Source organism: Vitis vinifera, chromosome 1 (genome assembly GCF_030704535.1).
Source record: "Vitis vinifera cultivar Pinot Noir 40024 chromosome 1, ASM3070453v1".
Classification (NCBI taxonomy): domain Eukaryota; kingdom Viridiplantae; phylum Streptophyta; class Magnoliopsida; order Vitales; family Vitaceae; genus Vitis; species Vitis vinifera.
Window position 1 is genome coordinate 27,600,152 of NC_081805.1, and position 15,006 is coordinate 27,615,157.

At 40.7% G+C, this 15,006-nt stretch overlaps 1 protein-coding gene across 1 annotated transcript; it reads left to right on the plus strand.

Moving 5' to 3' along the window:
- The first annotated feature begins 10,070 nt into the window (after positions 1–10,070).
- LOC100267666 (probable BOI-related E3 ubiquitin-protein ligase 3) lies at positions 10,071–12,969 on the plus strand. Its single transcript, XM_002274685.5, has 4 exons — positions 10,071–11,379; positions 11,475–11,554; positions 11,665–12,041; positions 12,194–12,969. The coding sequence occupies exons 1-4, from the start codon at positions 11,339–11,341 to the stop codon at positions 12,737–12,739; spliced, it is 1,044 nt and encodes a 347-aa protein (XP_002274721.1). The 5' UTR covers positions 10,071–11,338; the 3' UTR covers positions 12,740–12,969.
- The last annotated feature ends 2,037 nt before the right edge of the window (positions 12,970–15,006 follow it).

Here is a 15,006-nt window from a genome sequence, read left to right on the forward strand (position 1 = left end):
AGGCAGTTGTGGTGCAAACATGTCTACTTCCAGCAGTACTTTCTCTGTTATTCCAGTGTTTAATGGTGAACACTATCACATTTGGGCTGTCAAGATGAGGTTTTACTTAAGGTCTCAAGGTTTGTGGAATGTTGTGATGTATGAAGTTGATCCACCACCATTAAACACTGGTATATTCAGGACTTGCAGACCACATCTTCACCAAAATCATGGACTTTGAAACACCTAAATAGGTATGGGACAAGCTCCAAGGTGAATTTGAGGGTAGTGACAGAGTCAAAACTGTCAGGCTCCTCACATTGAAGAGAGAGTTTGAATTGATGAAGATGAAAGACAACGAATCTATGAAAGATTATTCTAGCAGGTTAATGGATGTTGTAAACCAAATGAAGCTTCTTGGTGAGGCATATACTGATCAAAAGGTGGTAGAAAAGATCATGGTTTTAGTGCCTCAAAAGTTTGAAGCCAAGATCTCTGTAATTGAAGAGTCTTGTGACTTGCAAAGTCTCACAATTGCAGAGTTAACCAGCAAGCTTCATGCACAGGAGTAAAGGGTCTTAATGAGAGGTGATGAAGCTACTAAAGGTGCTTTTCAAGCAAATCATAAAGGAAAGAGTTCTAGAAACCTGCAAGGAAAGAAGTTCTTCAAGAACAACAAAGGGAAAGCTTAAAGGATCTTCAAGAAAAGGAAACTTTTCGTCTTGCTCTCATTGCAGCAGAACCAACCATGTTGAGAAAGATTGTTGGTACAAAGGTAAACCTCTTTTTAATTGTAATTTTTGTAATAAACTTGGCCACAGTGAGAAGTATTGTAGAGCCAAGAAAAAACAATCTCAGCAGCAAACACAACAACATGCAAATGTGATTGAAGAAGACAAAAAAGATGATGAGCATTTATTTATGGCATCACAAGCACTCAGTTCTCAAGAACTGAATACTTGGCTCATTGATAGTGGCTGCACCAGTCACATGACCAAACATCTATCAATTTTTACCTCCATTGACAAATCAATTCAACCAAATGTCAAGTTGGGAAATGATGAAGTTGTGCAGGCCAAATGAAAAGGGACAATTGCTATCAGCACCAAGAGAGGTACAAAAATTGTCACTAATGTTCTTTACATTCCAGAACTAGATCAAAATCTTCTTAGTGTTACACAAATCCTAAGAAATGGATATACAATCTCTTTTAAAGAAAATTTTTGTTTTATCATTGATGTACATGGAACAAAGATAGCAAAAATTAAAATGAATGGAAATAGCTTTTATTTGAAGCTTGATTTAGTTAAAGGTCATGTCTTTAGCGCCAAGATTGATGAGAGTGTTGTTTGGCACAAAAGATATGGTCATTTCAACTTGAAGTCATTGAAGTTCATGCAAGAAGTTGGTGTGGTTGAAGACATACCTGAAATCACAGTTAATGCTCAAACTTGTGAAAGTTGTGAGCTAGGGAAGCAGCATCGCAAATCATTCCCTCAAAATATGTCCAAGAGAGCTACTCACAAGATGGAATTAGTTCATTCAGATATTTGTGGACCAATGAGCATAGCCTCATTAAGCAACAATGTTTACTTTGCACTATTTATTGATGATTTCAGTAGAATGACTTGGGTTTATTTTCTAAAAACCAAATCACAAGTGCTCTTTGTGTTCAAAAGCTTCAAGAAAATGGTTGAAACTCAAAGTGGCCAGAAGGTTAAGGTGCTCAAAACTGATAATAGAGGTGAATATACCTCAAAAGAGTTCAATGTTTTTTGTTAAGAAGCTGGAATTGTACACTAGCTGACAACTCCATACTCACTGCAGCAGAATGGAGTCTTTGAGAGGAAGAACAGAACGGTAATGGAGATGGCGAGGTGCATGCTATTTGAGAAGAAGCTACCAAAGCTTCTATGGGTTGAAGTAGTTAGCACCTCAGTATATTTGCTTAACAGACTATCGACTAAGTCTGTTTAGAGAAAAACACCAATAGAGGCATGGTCTGGTGAAAAACCATCTGTCAAGCACCTGAAAGTGTTTGGTTCATTGTGTTACCTTCATGTGCCATCTATCAAGAGAGGTAAGCTTGATGAAAGAGCTGAGAAGGGTGTTTTTGTTGGGTATGCAGCAGAATCAAAAGGTTATAGAATTTATAGCTTGAGTTGAATGAAAATTGTGATAAGTAGAGATATGCACTTTGATGAAAATTCCTACTGGAATTGGGACTTGAAGAAAGTCTATAAATGTGATCAAACCACTCCATCTATTTTTGAACCAACAGAAGATCCACTTGATGTTGAAGCAACTTTAGACACACCAATGCTTAAGGTAAGGTCATTATCTAATGTGTATGAGAGGTGCAGTCTTGTACATGCTGAGCCTACATGTTACACAGAAGCTGCAAGATTTCCATAATGGATTGAGGCTATGAAAGCTGAAATTGATGTTATTGAAAGAAATGGAACTTGGAAGTTGACAGAATTACCTGAAGCTAAGAAGACAATTAGTGTAAAATGGGTTTTCAGAACCAAATTCAATTTAGATGGTTCAATCTTCAAGCACAAGGCTAGATTGGTTGTGAAGGGTTTTACTCAAGTTGTTGGAGTGGACTATGGTGATACATTTGTACTAGTAGCCATACATGACACTATAAGGCTGTTACTTGCACTTGCTAGTCAAATGGGATGGAAAGTGTACCATTTAGATGTCAAGTCAGCATTTCTAAATGGTATACTTCTTGAAGAAATTTATGTTCAACAACCAGAAGACTTTGAGGTTATTGGGCATGAACACAAAGTGTACAAGCTGCAAAAGGCTCTCTATGGTTTGAAGCAAGCACCAAGGGCTTGGTATAGCAGAATTGACTCTCACTTGATCCAACTTGGATTTAGGAGGAGTGAAAATGAAGCTACTTTGTATTTGAAACAAAATGAGGATGGTTTGCAATTGGTAGTGTCACTTTGTGTTGATGACATGCTAGTGACTAGAAGCAATGTACGATTGTCGGTTGAGTTCAAAGTGGGAATGCAAGATGTATTTGAGATGTCTAACCTTGGCATCATGAACTACTTCCTTGGAATGGAAATATACGAATGCAGCTCGGGTATATTCATTTCACAGAGAAAATATGTTGTTGATATTCTTAAGAAATTCAAGCTAGAATCATGTAAAGAAGTAGCAACTCCGCTGGCACAAAATGAGAAAATTTCAAAGAATGATGGTGAGAAACTTAAGGAACCCTCTACATATAGAAGCTTGGTAGGCAGCCTACTATACTTGACAGTAACCAGACCTGAGTTGATGTTTCCAACTGGTTTGCTTTCAAGATTCATGAGTTCACCTAGCAATGTTCACATGGGAGTTGCAAAAAGGGTGCTAAAGTATGTTAGAGGTACAACAAATCTTGGCATCTGGTATTTAAAGACATGAGGAGTTAAGTTAGATGGCTATGCTGATAGTAATTGGGCAGGAAGTGTTGATGACATGAAGAGCACTTCAAGTTATGTATTTACAATCGGTTTAGGTGTCGTTTGTTGGAATTCAAGAAAACAAGAAGTAGTGGCACAATCAACTGTAGAAGCTGAGTATATCTTCTTAGCAACTGCTGCAAATCAAGGAATATGGTTAAGGAAATTTCTTGCTGATCTAGGCCAAGAACAAAGCTCACCAACAAAGCTTTATTGTGACAACAAGTCAGCCATTGCTATTGCTCAAAATCCTGTCCAACATGGCAGGACCAAACACATAAATGTAAAATTTCATTCTACAAGGGAAGCTGAAAAGAATTCACTTGTCAAGTTGCATTATTGCTCAACTGATGTGCAACTTGTTGACATAATGACTAAGGCACTTCCTAAATCAAGGCTGGAGTTCCTAAGGTTGAAGCTTGGCATGTCCAAGGCAAATCTCAAGGAGGAGTGTTAGAACTCATGAGAGTTTGGCTCTGAAGTTTGAAAAAGTCTTAGTTAGACTTAGTCTTTGTTATTGTTTCATATCAGATTCTTGCTCCATAATTTTCTATTTTCAGTTAGTAGAAGTAGTGCCAATAAAATTTGAAAGTAATTGAGATTTTTTTGCAATTTCCGTTTGGTTGTAAGCCTATAATAGGCATTCTCGTTTGTGAAATAGATGTGTGTGCCTTCCTTCAATTCTTAACTCTCAAATTATTTATTTTTCTATGCAAGTTCTAGTTTTTTTACAAAGTCTGACAGTCCTATGGATAATAGTATACATACTGGTTTCATCTGCATAATCACACGAGTGTAGATTATTAATTGCAGATGCTGCTGCCTTCTACTTATTAAAATGAACACCGGGTGGGAACAATCCAAATTTAAAGTTGAAGAGGCTGACATGCCAACATGCAGAATTCAAAATTGAGTGATGCCAGCCAGCATGTATGTCTTAGGGCTCTGTGCTGATTCAAATGCCAAGAAGAAAGGCAGACTCCTTACTGTCACAAAAGGGAAAGAAATCCACAGGCTAGAAATCATGGGCAAAGAATGATAAATAAGAGGGAAAATTGGGATGATATGGCAAGATGTCCATAAGAACAATACCCTATATCCCAATAAATACATATAATGCCCCCAAACTAAATAACATATATTCAGTGAGAGGGAAAGATGACAAAGAGAACATTTCCCAATAGCCCAATAAGATTATAAGAGAAAGTGCCTCCAAACTAGGAAATATTTATTTATGGCTGTTGATGCTAGTGCAATATAGATTAGTGGACAAGCATAGCTTTGCTCCATTAAAGAACCATTTCAAGAAAAGATGCAAGACTTCGCCACATTGTGATTGTGGGAAATGCTGTATATCACTTTCCACACATGGGTTCTAGATATGTGTTCACCAACAACTTTAATTAGGGTGAAGGGTTTGAAAAAGCACACCAGATTCCAACCAAATAAAAACTCTAATTAAATATTTATTTACATGGGAAATGCTTGGTATGTATGCGCATTATGGTAAAGAAACAAACACACAAAACCCAACTATTACTCTAGTGAGGATCTTAGGTGCATCTCACTTGGTTCATTTAGTGAAAAGCCCAACCTTTCCAAACACACACCATGGAAGAATTTATCACTATGTTTAACAACCCAACAAGTGTATTTACAATCCAAATTCTTGGTTTGGTTGATGAAAATCTGAGGAAAGGGAAATCCGCAGCCTGAATTCACCATTGTTTTTGTTCCTTCATCCTTAAACGAAGAACATTTAAGCTGCCCTGAAAAAGAAAATTTAAATGATTACATCCTAGGTCCTGCATTGTTTGGAGCTATTTCCAGCTGAGCTATTATATTATTAAAGAGCCCTAATCAAGTCCACAACAAGATTGGATGATTACACCTGCCACTGGTATGACCCGTAATAAATGCATAGTCCTTAATCTTTTGATTCAATACCAATCATAAAGTAACCATGAAATACTTTTATTGTGTGGCTCATGGCTTAATGATCAAAGATAAAGCATAGGATAGGAAGGACCTTTAAACAGATAGAAATGAGGGTGTGGGGTGGGGGGGAAGGGAAGTACTGAAATAAGATGAATGATGGTCAAACAATAAGTGCTCTCTGTTGAAGTCATCAAGACTCTATATGGTTACCCTAATCAATACTTCAGAACCTAGACACCCTATTGGTTGGAATATATGGAAATTAAATGGATGTTACACTATAGCTACCACACTCGAATAGCATGGGTGAGCCAAGCCAAAAATCATAATGGTTGTCGAGTTTTCTTGTGTATGCAGCTGGAACAATTTTGGACCACTTTTCACATGCCACTCCTTCCTAGTCATGACTCATGACCCTAAGGGCATGGACTTGTTTGGAAAACAATCTGCATATGGGTGATTCATTGATCATGCTTTCCTTTCTGGGGGTTTTGAGAAGGAAAAATTGTGTATCTTTGAAACGATAATTACCTTGAATATGATGAACTCACCTTTGAAACAGAGTCTTGAATTCATCCTCTGGTTCAATAGGGAAGCAACTGCAATTGAATTTATTATCCATGTGATGCCCCACCAAGTTTAGATCATGTGCTATGTCACAATTTATTTTTCATATATACAACTTAATAGAAATGGCAATGGCAATTGCCAAATATCCAACCAACAAAGTGGTTGACAATTGACTTGAGAACTTTTCAACAATGTAACATAAAAGCAGTACGTATATCTCCAATTTGATGTTTAAATGGTGGGGGAAGAAGGCCCACCTCTTTTATGATAGCTTGAGAAGCAGGTTTTCTGACACCAAGTAGTAAGCATCATCCTACATTGTGAGATCTTTAAAGGGGACCAGAGGGTACGTAATGATAGAATTGGTGGGTCTTTGGCCACCAGTCACCAGCATTCCTCAATTAGCCTTTTCCTTTAAACCTGAAAAAGCATAATATTTTACTTTTTGCTTGTTTAAAGAAAAAGCCATATTCCACTAGAGATTGAATTTGGGGATTATGAAGGAAGCACAATCTCTTTCATTGAGCAATGAGCATCTGGGTGTTCCACTTTCACCTTTTTTTTTTCTTTTTTCTGTTTTTCCCCCTGTGCTTATGTTTGTTTCTCTCCATCCTTCCCACGCATGCATTTTCAAATTGAATCATGGCCTGATGGGTGTAGTTCTATCTTCCACCTTTTAATCTTTTTAGCAGGGGGAGGTAGAGAGGTACCTGTAGGCTGTAGCCATTCATGTTGGAAAGCGATGGGCATTTGTTGAGATGGATGTTGGGGACAGTGGATCTCAAACACATGGCCAGCCACTGAATAATGGAGTGGGCCTCAACCTCAACATAATATTTCTCTTCCCCTCCTCCCAAATGTCTTTTGTAGCTTCTACTCCCATCAGCTACTGGTACTGCTATTTTTAATTAATTGCCCAATGCATGCTCCCACATTCATCTGTCATATTAAATAGATAATGGCAGGTATTCAACAGCCAAAATCACAGGATTTGGATAGGTTCGGGTTATGGTCCTTGGAAGCTCTTTAAAAAATCTGCTAAATTCATCTAATTGTACTGTATCTTCAATTTTGTAGTCTTTATATGGAAATGTAAAATATGAAATTATGATTTAGGGAAAACTTTTTCTATTCCTCATTTCTATTAGTAGAGTTGAGCAGGTGTCGGTTATGCTTCCATACTACTTCAGACAAATTCACAAGCGAGATGTTTCTTTGTTTCACTTTAACAACTTATCAGCATTTCAGTGATTATAAGGGTTAGGATCTTCACTACTCATTTGTAGGACTTGTTTGTAAAAACAGTAGTCTGTAACACGTTTTTCATTAAATTTTTGTCTAATTTTCCAGCATTTAGACGAGGACAGTGATGGAGCACTTCAAAATGACGGTGCCTAGTTTGGGATTTTCTTCAGAAAATTCAAAATGAATCATAAATTTGATTTTTGTTTTTTCATATGGGAAACCAGAATATCAAGAGTCATAATAATGGCTTTGTGAATCCTTATTTTGATTAAGCGCACGTTTCTTTAGAAAATTGGGCATGACGTGAGCCTACTTGAGATAGAACAAATGCTAGAACTTTTCACCGTATGAATTTTATGATCAACACTTTCTACAACAAAGCATCTTGATGGTTCAAATATCATTCAGTTCTTTGAATGCTTAACACTTTTGTTCTTATATAAATGGGGGTGTCAGACAGGAACTGTAAATCAACCAAGAAAATGTCAGAAGAAAAGGATTAAGTGACTGAAGGCTTTTAGAGGAGCAGCAGGAGAAGAGGATTAGCTAAAACAATAAAGAGGAGAGAGAGAGAGAGAGAGAGAGAGAGAGCGCGAGTAGGGGACGGTGGCATGGGTTGGTGCAGAGTCATTGAGTAGGCAATGGCAGAGGAGCCCGGGTTAGCAGCTGACACAGTGTCAGAGCCACAAACAAACAGACAAAACAGTAGCAGCAGCATTAGCATTACCCAATTACCAATTACCCATCCACCTTCTGTTGTCTTTTTCAATTTTTCTTGAGATAGACAGCGACCTCTGCTTCCCCACTCTTCCACCACCTCTCTCCCCTTCCTTGTATTTATTCTTTTCTCTTTCTTCATCACACTTGTTCCTTCCCCCTAAATTAAATGTACTGCATTTCAAGTCACCCCACTTCAATCTTCTGCATTTCTACTGTGACAACTATTTCATCTGTACTATAAACCTATACCCTGTGTCCATGAATGAACATTGCCAGTCTTATTTCGAATATTATTATAAGAGTAATGTCTATAGAGGACACAACTACAATGATTCGGCCAATAATCAATATAATCCAAAAGGGATGGAGCCTAAAATTGGAGGAAGTTGGCTTGGACACAACCATAGAATTCATTCATTGCATCCCCCACTCCCGGTCACTGTCTTATGGACCCTCAAACAAGTATCTTAACTTATTGTTTTTCCACTGTTTTTCATATGACAATAACGGGGTTTAACTTTAGAAAAGCAATATGCTATAAAAGATGAAGTAACTGGGTGGGGGTCCAGGTGTGGAATTTCGGCCCGTGGAAATTGGGCGATAAGAGAATAATATATGCATTCATTAGTCATAATCGCATGCAAAGCACCAAGGATGCCTTTTGGCATTATATGAAGAGGGGGAGATTGATGTGTCTTTATAAGGAAAAGTGGGGGCAGGGACCAATTAACTGAACTTAGGGAAAGGATCAATCAGGGACCTTAGAGAAGTTAGTGGTGTGAATAGTAGCAATAGGCGGAGGTATTTTTCCCCTTTTTGTAAAGATAAAGAAAAAAAATGAAAAAGATGAATCCAATTCCAACCATAATTTGATGTCGGGAAAATCCCAAACTCAAGTCATGGATCTTGGAATGTTGAAGTGGGGCCAAGGTTGATGGGGAGTACCATGAATTGAAAAGGTGTGGCCCAGGGGAGGAATGGGTGGTTGTCCTTTTGTGCCCACCCAAAAAATTAAAAAAGAAAGAAAGACTTGTTTGTGGCTTTTAAGATGCTTCACGCCCCGCTTAGTCAAATAAAGGCTGGGATGCTGCTCCCTACTCCCTCCCATAAATCTAATTGCTTAACTTAATCTCATTACCACCAGCCCCAAGTCATCATGTGTTTTAGTGGCCAAACATTGTCGGTGACGACTGATTATTTCACTCCTCAGTCCTCATCTTCTTTCTTTATTTTATTTCTGATTCAACATTATTTTGTACCACACTGGACCTTCCAATGATTGGACAACCCATCACTCTATGGATCCCACCAAACAATCTCCAGTGTCTTAGATCCCTTGGTTTTTTTTTTTTTTTTTTTTACTGTTCTTTCTTTTTATTTCGTTAAGACTGTACCTGAAGAAAATAGGAATGGAAGGCAATAAAATCAAAAGTGATTAAGACTCTAAAATCACATTTGACATGATCCATGAACTAAGTGAGATGAATACTCCCTCTTTCCTCTTCAATGGTCCAAAAGAAATTTGTAAAAGTGAAAAAGTTGGGATTTTATAGATGGGAAGAAGCAAGAGGAGTCACATGTAGGGGGTTGCAAAAGGAGAGGAGGGTAGGAGGCGTAAGTGGTGGGATGTGAATAGGTGTCCCAAAGACAGAGTCACAGAGCAGCCTGAATTGACTAATGAAAAGGGGGGAGAGGACGCCTCACCATCCACCGGCCCCTCCAATTAAAAGCACCAGCTAACGACTGCTCACCCCATTTTTCAAAGGTTATCCACCAACGCACCAAACCTCCATTTATTATTTTATCATACATTACTAGATAATACGACACAACTCCCACCGTATTTGTCTTCGTGCGGTAATATCTTTTGGTACAAAAAGTTGGGTACCAGTATAACAATTGATGTTTAAAAGAAGAGAAGGAGAAAAAAATATGTAATAGAAAAAAAAAAATGGGGGGGAGAGAGAGTGAAAGGGACAAAGGGGGAAGCGAGATGTCAGCGGCCGTTGGGTCCATAATATTATGTGAGCAGTAAGTGTCAGATCAGACAACTTCCGACATACGGATAAAACACAGCTCTTTCTCTCATCCCTCATGGGTGGACCGTGGATGGAATGGGATTCCCCCATCCGTCGCCTTCGTTCCATGCCCATTCTCTTTTTCTTTGCTTTCTAATTAATGCGAGAGGGCATAGAGGGGGTGCTGGCCCTGCTGGGTACCGGGTACTGGGAGCTGGGTGCTGAGTAATGAGTAATGGATTAGGGTGGCCGATCCTTAATGTCCACACTCCCCACAACACGTCAGTTATACAACTCTCCTTTTATTAAAGTTTGATTGTTCCTTGAATACCACGGCACGTCAAGTGATTCCCGGCCGGTTAATCCCTCGCCGATGACGTATTCCCCTATTCCATTTCCCGAGGGAGACTGGATCCCAACTGATTCCCGTTTCCCACATCACCTCTATCCACCCTCACACGGTCACACCCACCAACGTGGCTTATTATTGAGTGATGCGGATGGTGAGATGATGAAATGGGTAATGGGTGGTGGGTGGTGAAGGGGCAGGCCGAGGGCAGACTTCATTGTGAAATGAAATCTGAATTGTACGAGTGGTATGAACGGGTCAGAAGCATGATGCATGCAGCCAAATTAGTAAAAGGACTTGGGAGGAATAAATGTGCTAGCCAGATCTCTAAATGACTGCTTCTATCCGGCACGAGTGAGGCAGACTGCTTCTATCAGTGAGGCTGGTGATTATGAAACCAAGCAAAACCCTTTGCCTTGTTTCTTAAAGCTAAGCCAAAAAGGGGGCTGGGTCACTGGTGTGGCGTATTCTGTGGTGAGAGTGAATAAATAGTGTAAGGCACTTACTTTTTGAGGTATATGGGGGTGATGGGTTTCCCGTGTTTGTAATGGGTTTGACTGTCGGTTGGGGGCATTCCACTGCTGATTGCTGACTCCCACCCTCATATGCTTTTCCCTTTCATTTATATCAAATATCAATCCTGAGGAGATGGTGATGGCGATGGCGATGATGATGATGTGAATGCCTCAGCTCCACCATCACCGCTTCCCCCACCCACGCCTTTTTCTGTTCCTTTTTCTTTTCTCTTATTTATTATATTATGATACAAAACCCCCTAAACTCAACTGCTTTTTAGCCCATTAAAATATCGAATTAAACACATACCCGATGGAAAAGCAAGCAAAGCCCACCTCTTACCTGTTAGCCAGCCCCCCTAGGAAGAGGAGATATATATATATGTTTAGACAAAACTAGAGCAGACAACTTTGGGGATTCGTTTCTGGGTCTGCTTTTGCCACCCTCTGCGATTTCATTTATTAAGATAGGAAGCGGGCATTTCACCAAGAAAAGAAGAAGAACAAGAAACTAGGCAGCAACTTGGAATTGCAGCAATGGCCGTGCAGGCTCAATATCCTTCTTCCAATACTTTCTGGTTCGCCCTCTTTGCCTCTGTTATGTGCTACTATTATATTCCACACATGGGTTCGTTTCAGATTTAATTTATCTCTTGGGTTTGTGAATTAGCAGCATTCGGAGCAATCCCTTGGAGGAGATTCAACAGTTGCAGAACATGAACGGGACTCCATTTGGCGGTTACCAGAATTACGGTATGCCGTCCGGACCATCTGTATTAGTATTGCGATTTATGCAATGTAACTGAATCTTGTGTTGTTTTCTTCTTCTATTGATGATGATGATGGTAATCCAATCCCAATAGGCATAGCCGGGCAGCATATATTGAACGGAACAGTATTCAGTGAACCAGAGAGCGATTTGACTTGCAATGCGTCCGGATCCCGCAAGAGGACTAGAGAGAATCAAATGGTTGCTACCCTCAAAACTCACCAACTCCATTACCAACACCAGCTTCTTCCAACGCCCTCTCCCCCTAACCTTCCCGCAGCCCCTACAGCAACAGCTGCCACTTCCGCATCGCCCTTGCACATGTTCCCTGAACTACCCAACAATAGATTGCATGATGATGGCGCAGGAACTTCTGCCAGCGGAACATCTTCCCTCTCCTCCATCCCCCAACAGCTCTATTCCTATCTCTGCACCCACAATCTAGACTTGGACACATTCATCCGACATCAGGTAGCAGCTCCATCTCACAAACTCCTTCCCAATTTCACTACTTTGTGTTTTCATTTAAGTGCTGAGTGTAGGTTTGGTGGGGGTGATGGTTTGTTTCAATTTTTATATGTATATTAATATTGATTGTGATGCCCTTTGTTCGTGTGTCTCAGAACCAGAAACTCAGATTGATAGTGGAGGAGACGCGAAAGAAACATTGCAGATCCTTGCTGTCGATTATTGAGCAGCAGTCTCTGAAGAGGCTGGAGGAGAAGGAAATAGAGTTGGAAAACGTGAGCAGAGTAAACGTCCATCTCCAAGAGAAGGTGAAGCAGATAAGTGAGGAGAACCAGATGTGGTTCAATGCTGCAAAGAATAGTGAAGCCAGGGTGTCGAGCCTGAGGTCGAGCCTAGAACAGATGCTGGTCCAAAACGCGGGTCAGCAAGCAATTGAAGGCTTTGGGGAGACGGAGGGAGTAGCGGAAGACGCAGAGTCGTGCTGCAACACAGAAACAGACGAAGCGGAGACAAGGGTAAGAAGAGTGAACGTGGAGCTGAAACAACGGAAGACGTGCAAATGTTGTGGAGGGGCAGATATCTCGGTACTTCTTCTGCCATGTCGTCATCTGTGCGTTTGCAAAGACTGTGAGATGAGGGTGGAATCATGCCCCATCTGCAACTCCGTCAAGAACGCCACCTTACGTGTCTTCATGTCCTAGATTCCTGAATATGGAGAGAGAGAGAGAGAGAGAGAGAGAGAGAGAGAGAGAGAGAGCTCTGCTTTGCTGCGCCCCCACCACCCACATTCCTATTCCTATTCCTGGCTTTCGACTTTCAAATCAAAAATTACATGTATCACTACTGTTCAACCACGTTATATGCCGTATCCGTATATAACACTCTTTTGTGTTGCGTTGATTCTCTTATTAGCTACACTCTTGTCTCGTGAGAGATGATCTGTTTCTTTCTTTTATACATGTACGCTTTCCATCCAATGCACCACCCCACTACGTAGATATTACCACTGCTCACTGCCTACAGCCCCAGCTCATTTGATTCAGGCCCCACCCACCATCAGACACACACCCATTTGCTCCTCCTCGGTGCCTTTGGAATTGGACCCTCTGCCCTTTACGTGTCCCTGCCACTAACACCAAAACTTTGTGATAGCCCCCACTAGTCCATATACTACGACTGGTTTATATTCGGACGCTCACCACCTTTGATATTTCCCAAATGACAATGCCCTTGGACCAAGCTCCATCCTTTGGATCCTCCTATCTTACTTGGTCCAGTCCACCATGGTGTCCAATAATGAAGTGAAGCACATAAAGCAACTTCGTTATTGCTAATAATCACCTTAGCTATGATTGTATTTTGGACCAACCCATGATATCCCAACTTCTTCTCATTGAACAATCCATACAAACTAGATTCAGAATTTGGTTTCATTGAGATATATCCAACTTCTAACCGGCATTCAAAATTTTCAGACTGTTATATGCTCAAGTACATATTTTTCCATTTGGATTGTGTTCTCCTTGGTTCTTGAATGGGATGGATGAAACTCACAAGACTAGTCCAGGTATCGTTCTAGTACACTTTTCATATGGTGAATGCCGCAAATCTTGGAGCCCCATGGAAAATAATTGGTATTAATAATGTATAGCCTGCAGATAATGGAAGATCACTTACAGTTGTTGGCAACAATGTCAGCCAGATCCACCACCTTAACCATGTCATCTCCCATAACCATGGTAAGGGATGAGTCGACCGTGGAGGATACATCAGAGCACCTGAAGTCTACTGATACAAGTGGTTCATCGCACATTGACGGTATACCATTGAGCTCCTTCTCTGCACTGTTCCTGAAAGCTGCATTCACCTCCTCTGCAAAAGTCTCACCGTCGTTAACCAGGACAACAAGGTCCACTACTGAGACGTTGGATGTGGGCACACGGAGGGCAATGCCATTGAGCTTTCCTTTGAGATTAGGAAGGACTAGGGCCACAGCCTTTGCAGCACCTGTTGAAGTTGGGACTATGTTGAGAACAGCAGCACGCACAGGCCTGAGGACCCGGTGGCTTGCATCAAAAAGTCTCTGGTCGCCAGTGTAAGAGTGAGTGGTGGTCATTGTACCCTTTATGATTCCTATCATATGGAACACCATTGATATTCATATGAAGATGATGATTTGTATATTGTATTATAGGATTTAAATTGAGTAAATGAATGATTTGATGAATTACCAAATTTCTGGTCCAGGATCTTGACAAATGGGGCGAGGCAATTAGTGGTGCAAGAGGCATTGCTGATGATGGGCTCGGCCGGATTGTATGTTTCAGCATTAACACCAACCACGTAGGTTGGAATATCAGCCTTGCCAGGGGCAGTGATGAGCACCTTCTTGGCCCCAGCCTCAATGTGCTTACCTGCACCCTCCCTGTCTACAAATACCCGCCCCTTCTATCACTAGATCTACTCCCAAATCCTTCCAGGCAGAGTGAGGGGATTGCGGCCGGACACCACTTTGATCACCTTTCCATCCACTGAGATGGGATCATCACCCACAGGCTTAACTTCTGCCTCAAAGATGCCAAGTATGGAGTCGTACTTGACGAGGTGGGATGCCTGCTTCACACCACCTGTGTCGTTTATGGCCACAACCTCTAGAGGGGAGAGTCCTTCCTGCTGTGCCAGCACCTCAAGAAATTCCTTCCTATTCTTCCAAATCCATTTATTGCTACCTTAAGTTTTGCCTCCACTGCTCCACTCTTCTTGTACCTCTTATCCCCAATCCAATCCTCCCACCCCCAATAACCAAATTAGCCAACAAAATCAACTCTTATATATACAATGCACCCAATAACATCCATATTCATTACATCCATCACATGTAAAGAAGCTCAACTTATGCTTATTCTATTTAAATCAGGTTGAGAGATTTGAAGCTAAAGTTCTAATTTGAACATATTAGTGTTCCAAC

What these genes read in the sequence shown, in the direction of transcription:
- LOC100267666 (XM_002274685.5), top strand. Translation starts at nt 11,339, where the DNA reads ATGGCCGTGCAGGCTCAATATCCTTCTTCCAATACTTTCTG. An exon ending in CCTTCTTCCAATACTTTCTG is followed by an intron (nt 11,380 to 11,474) that starts GTTCGCCCTCTT and finishes GTGAATTAGCAG; the next exon opens with CATTCGGAGCAATCCCTTGG. An exon ending in TGGCGGTTACCAGAATTACG is followed by an intron (nt 11,555 to 11,664) that starts GTATGCCGTCCG and finishes CAATCCCAATAG; the next exon opens with GCATAGCCGGGCAGCATATA.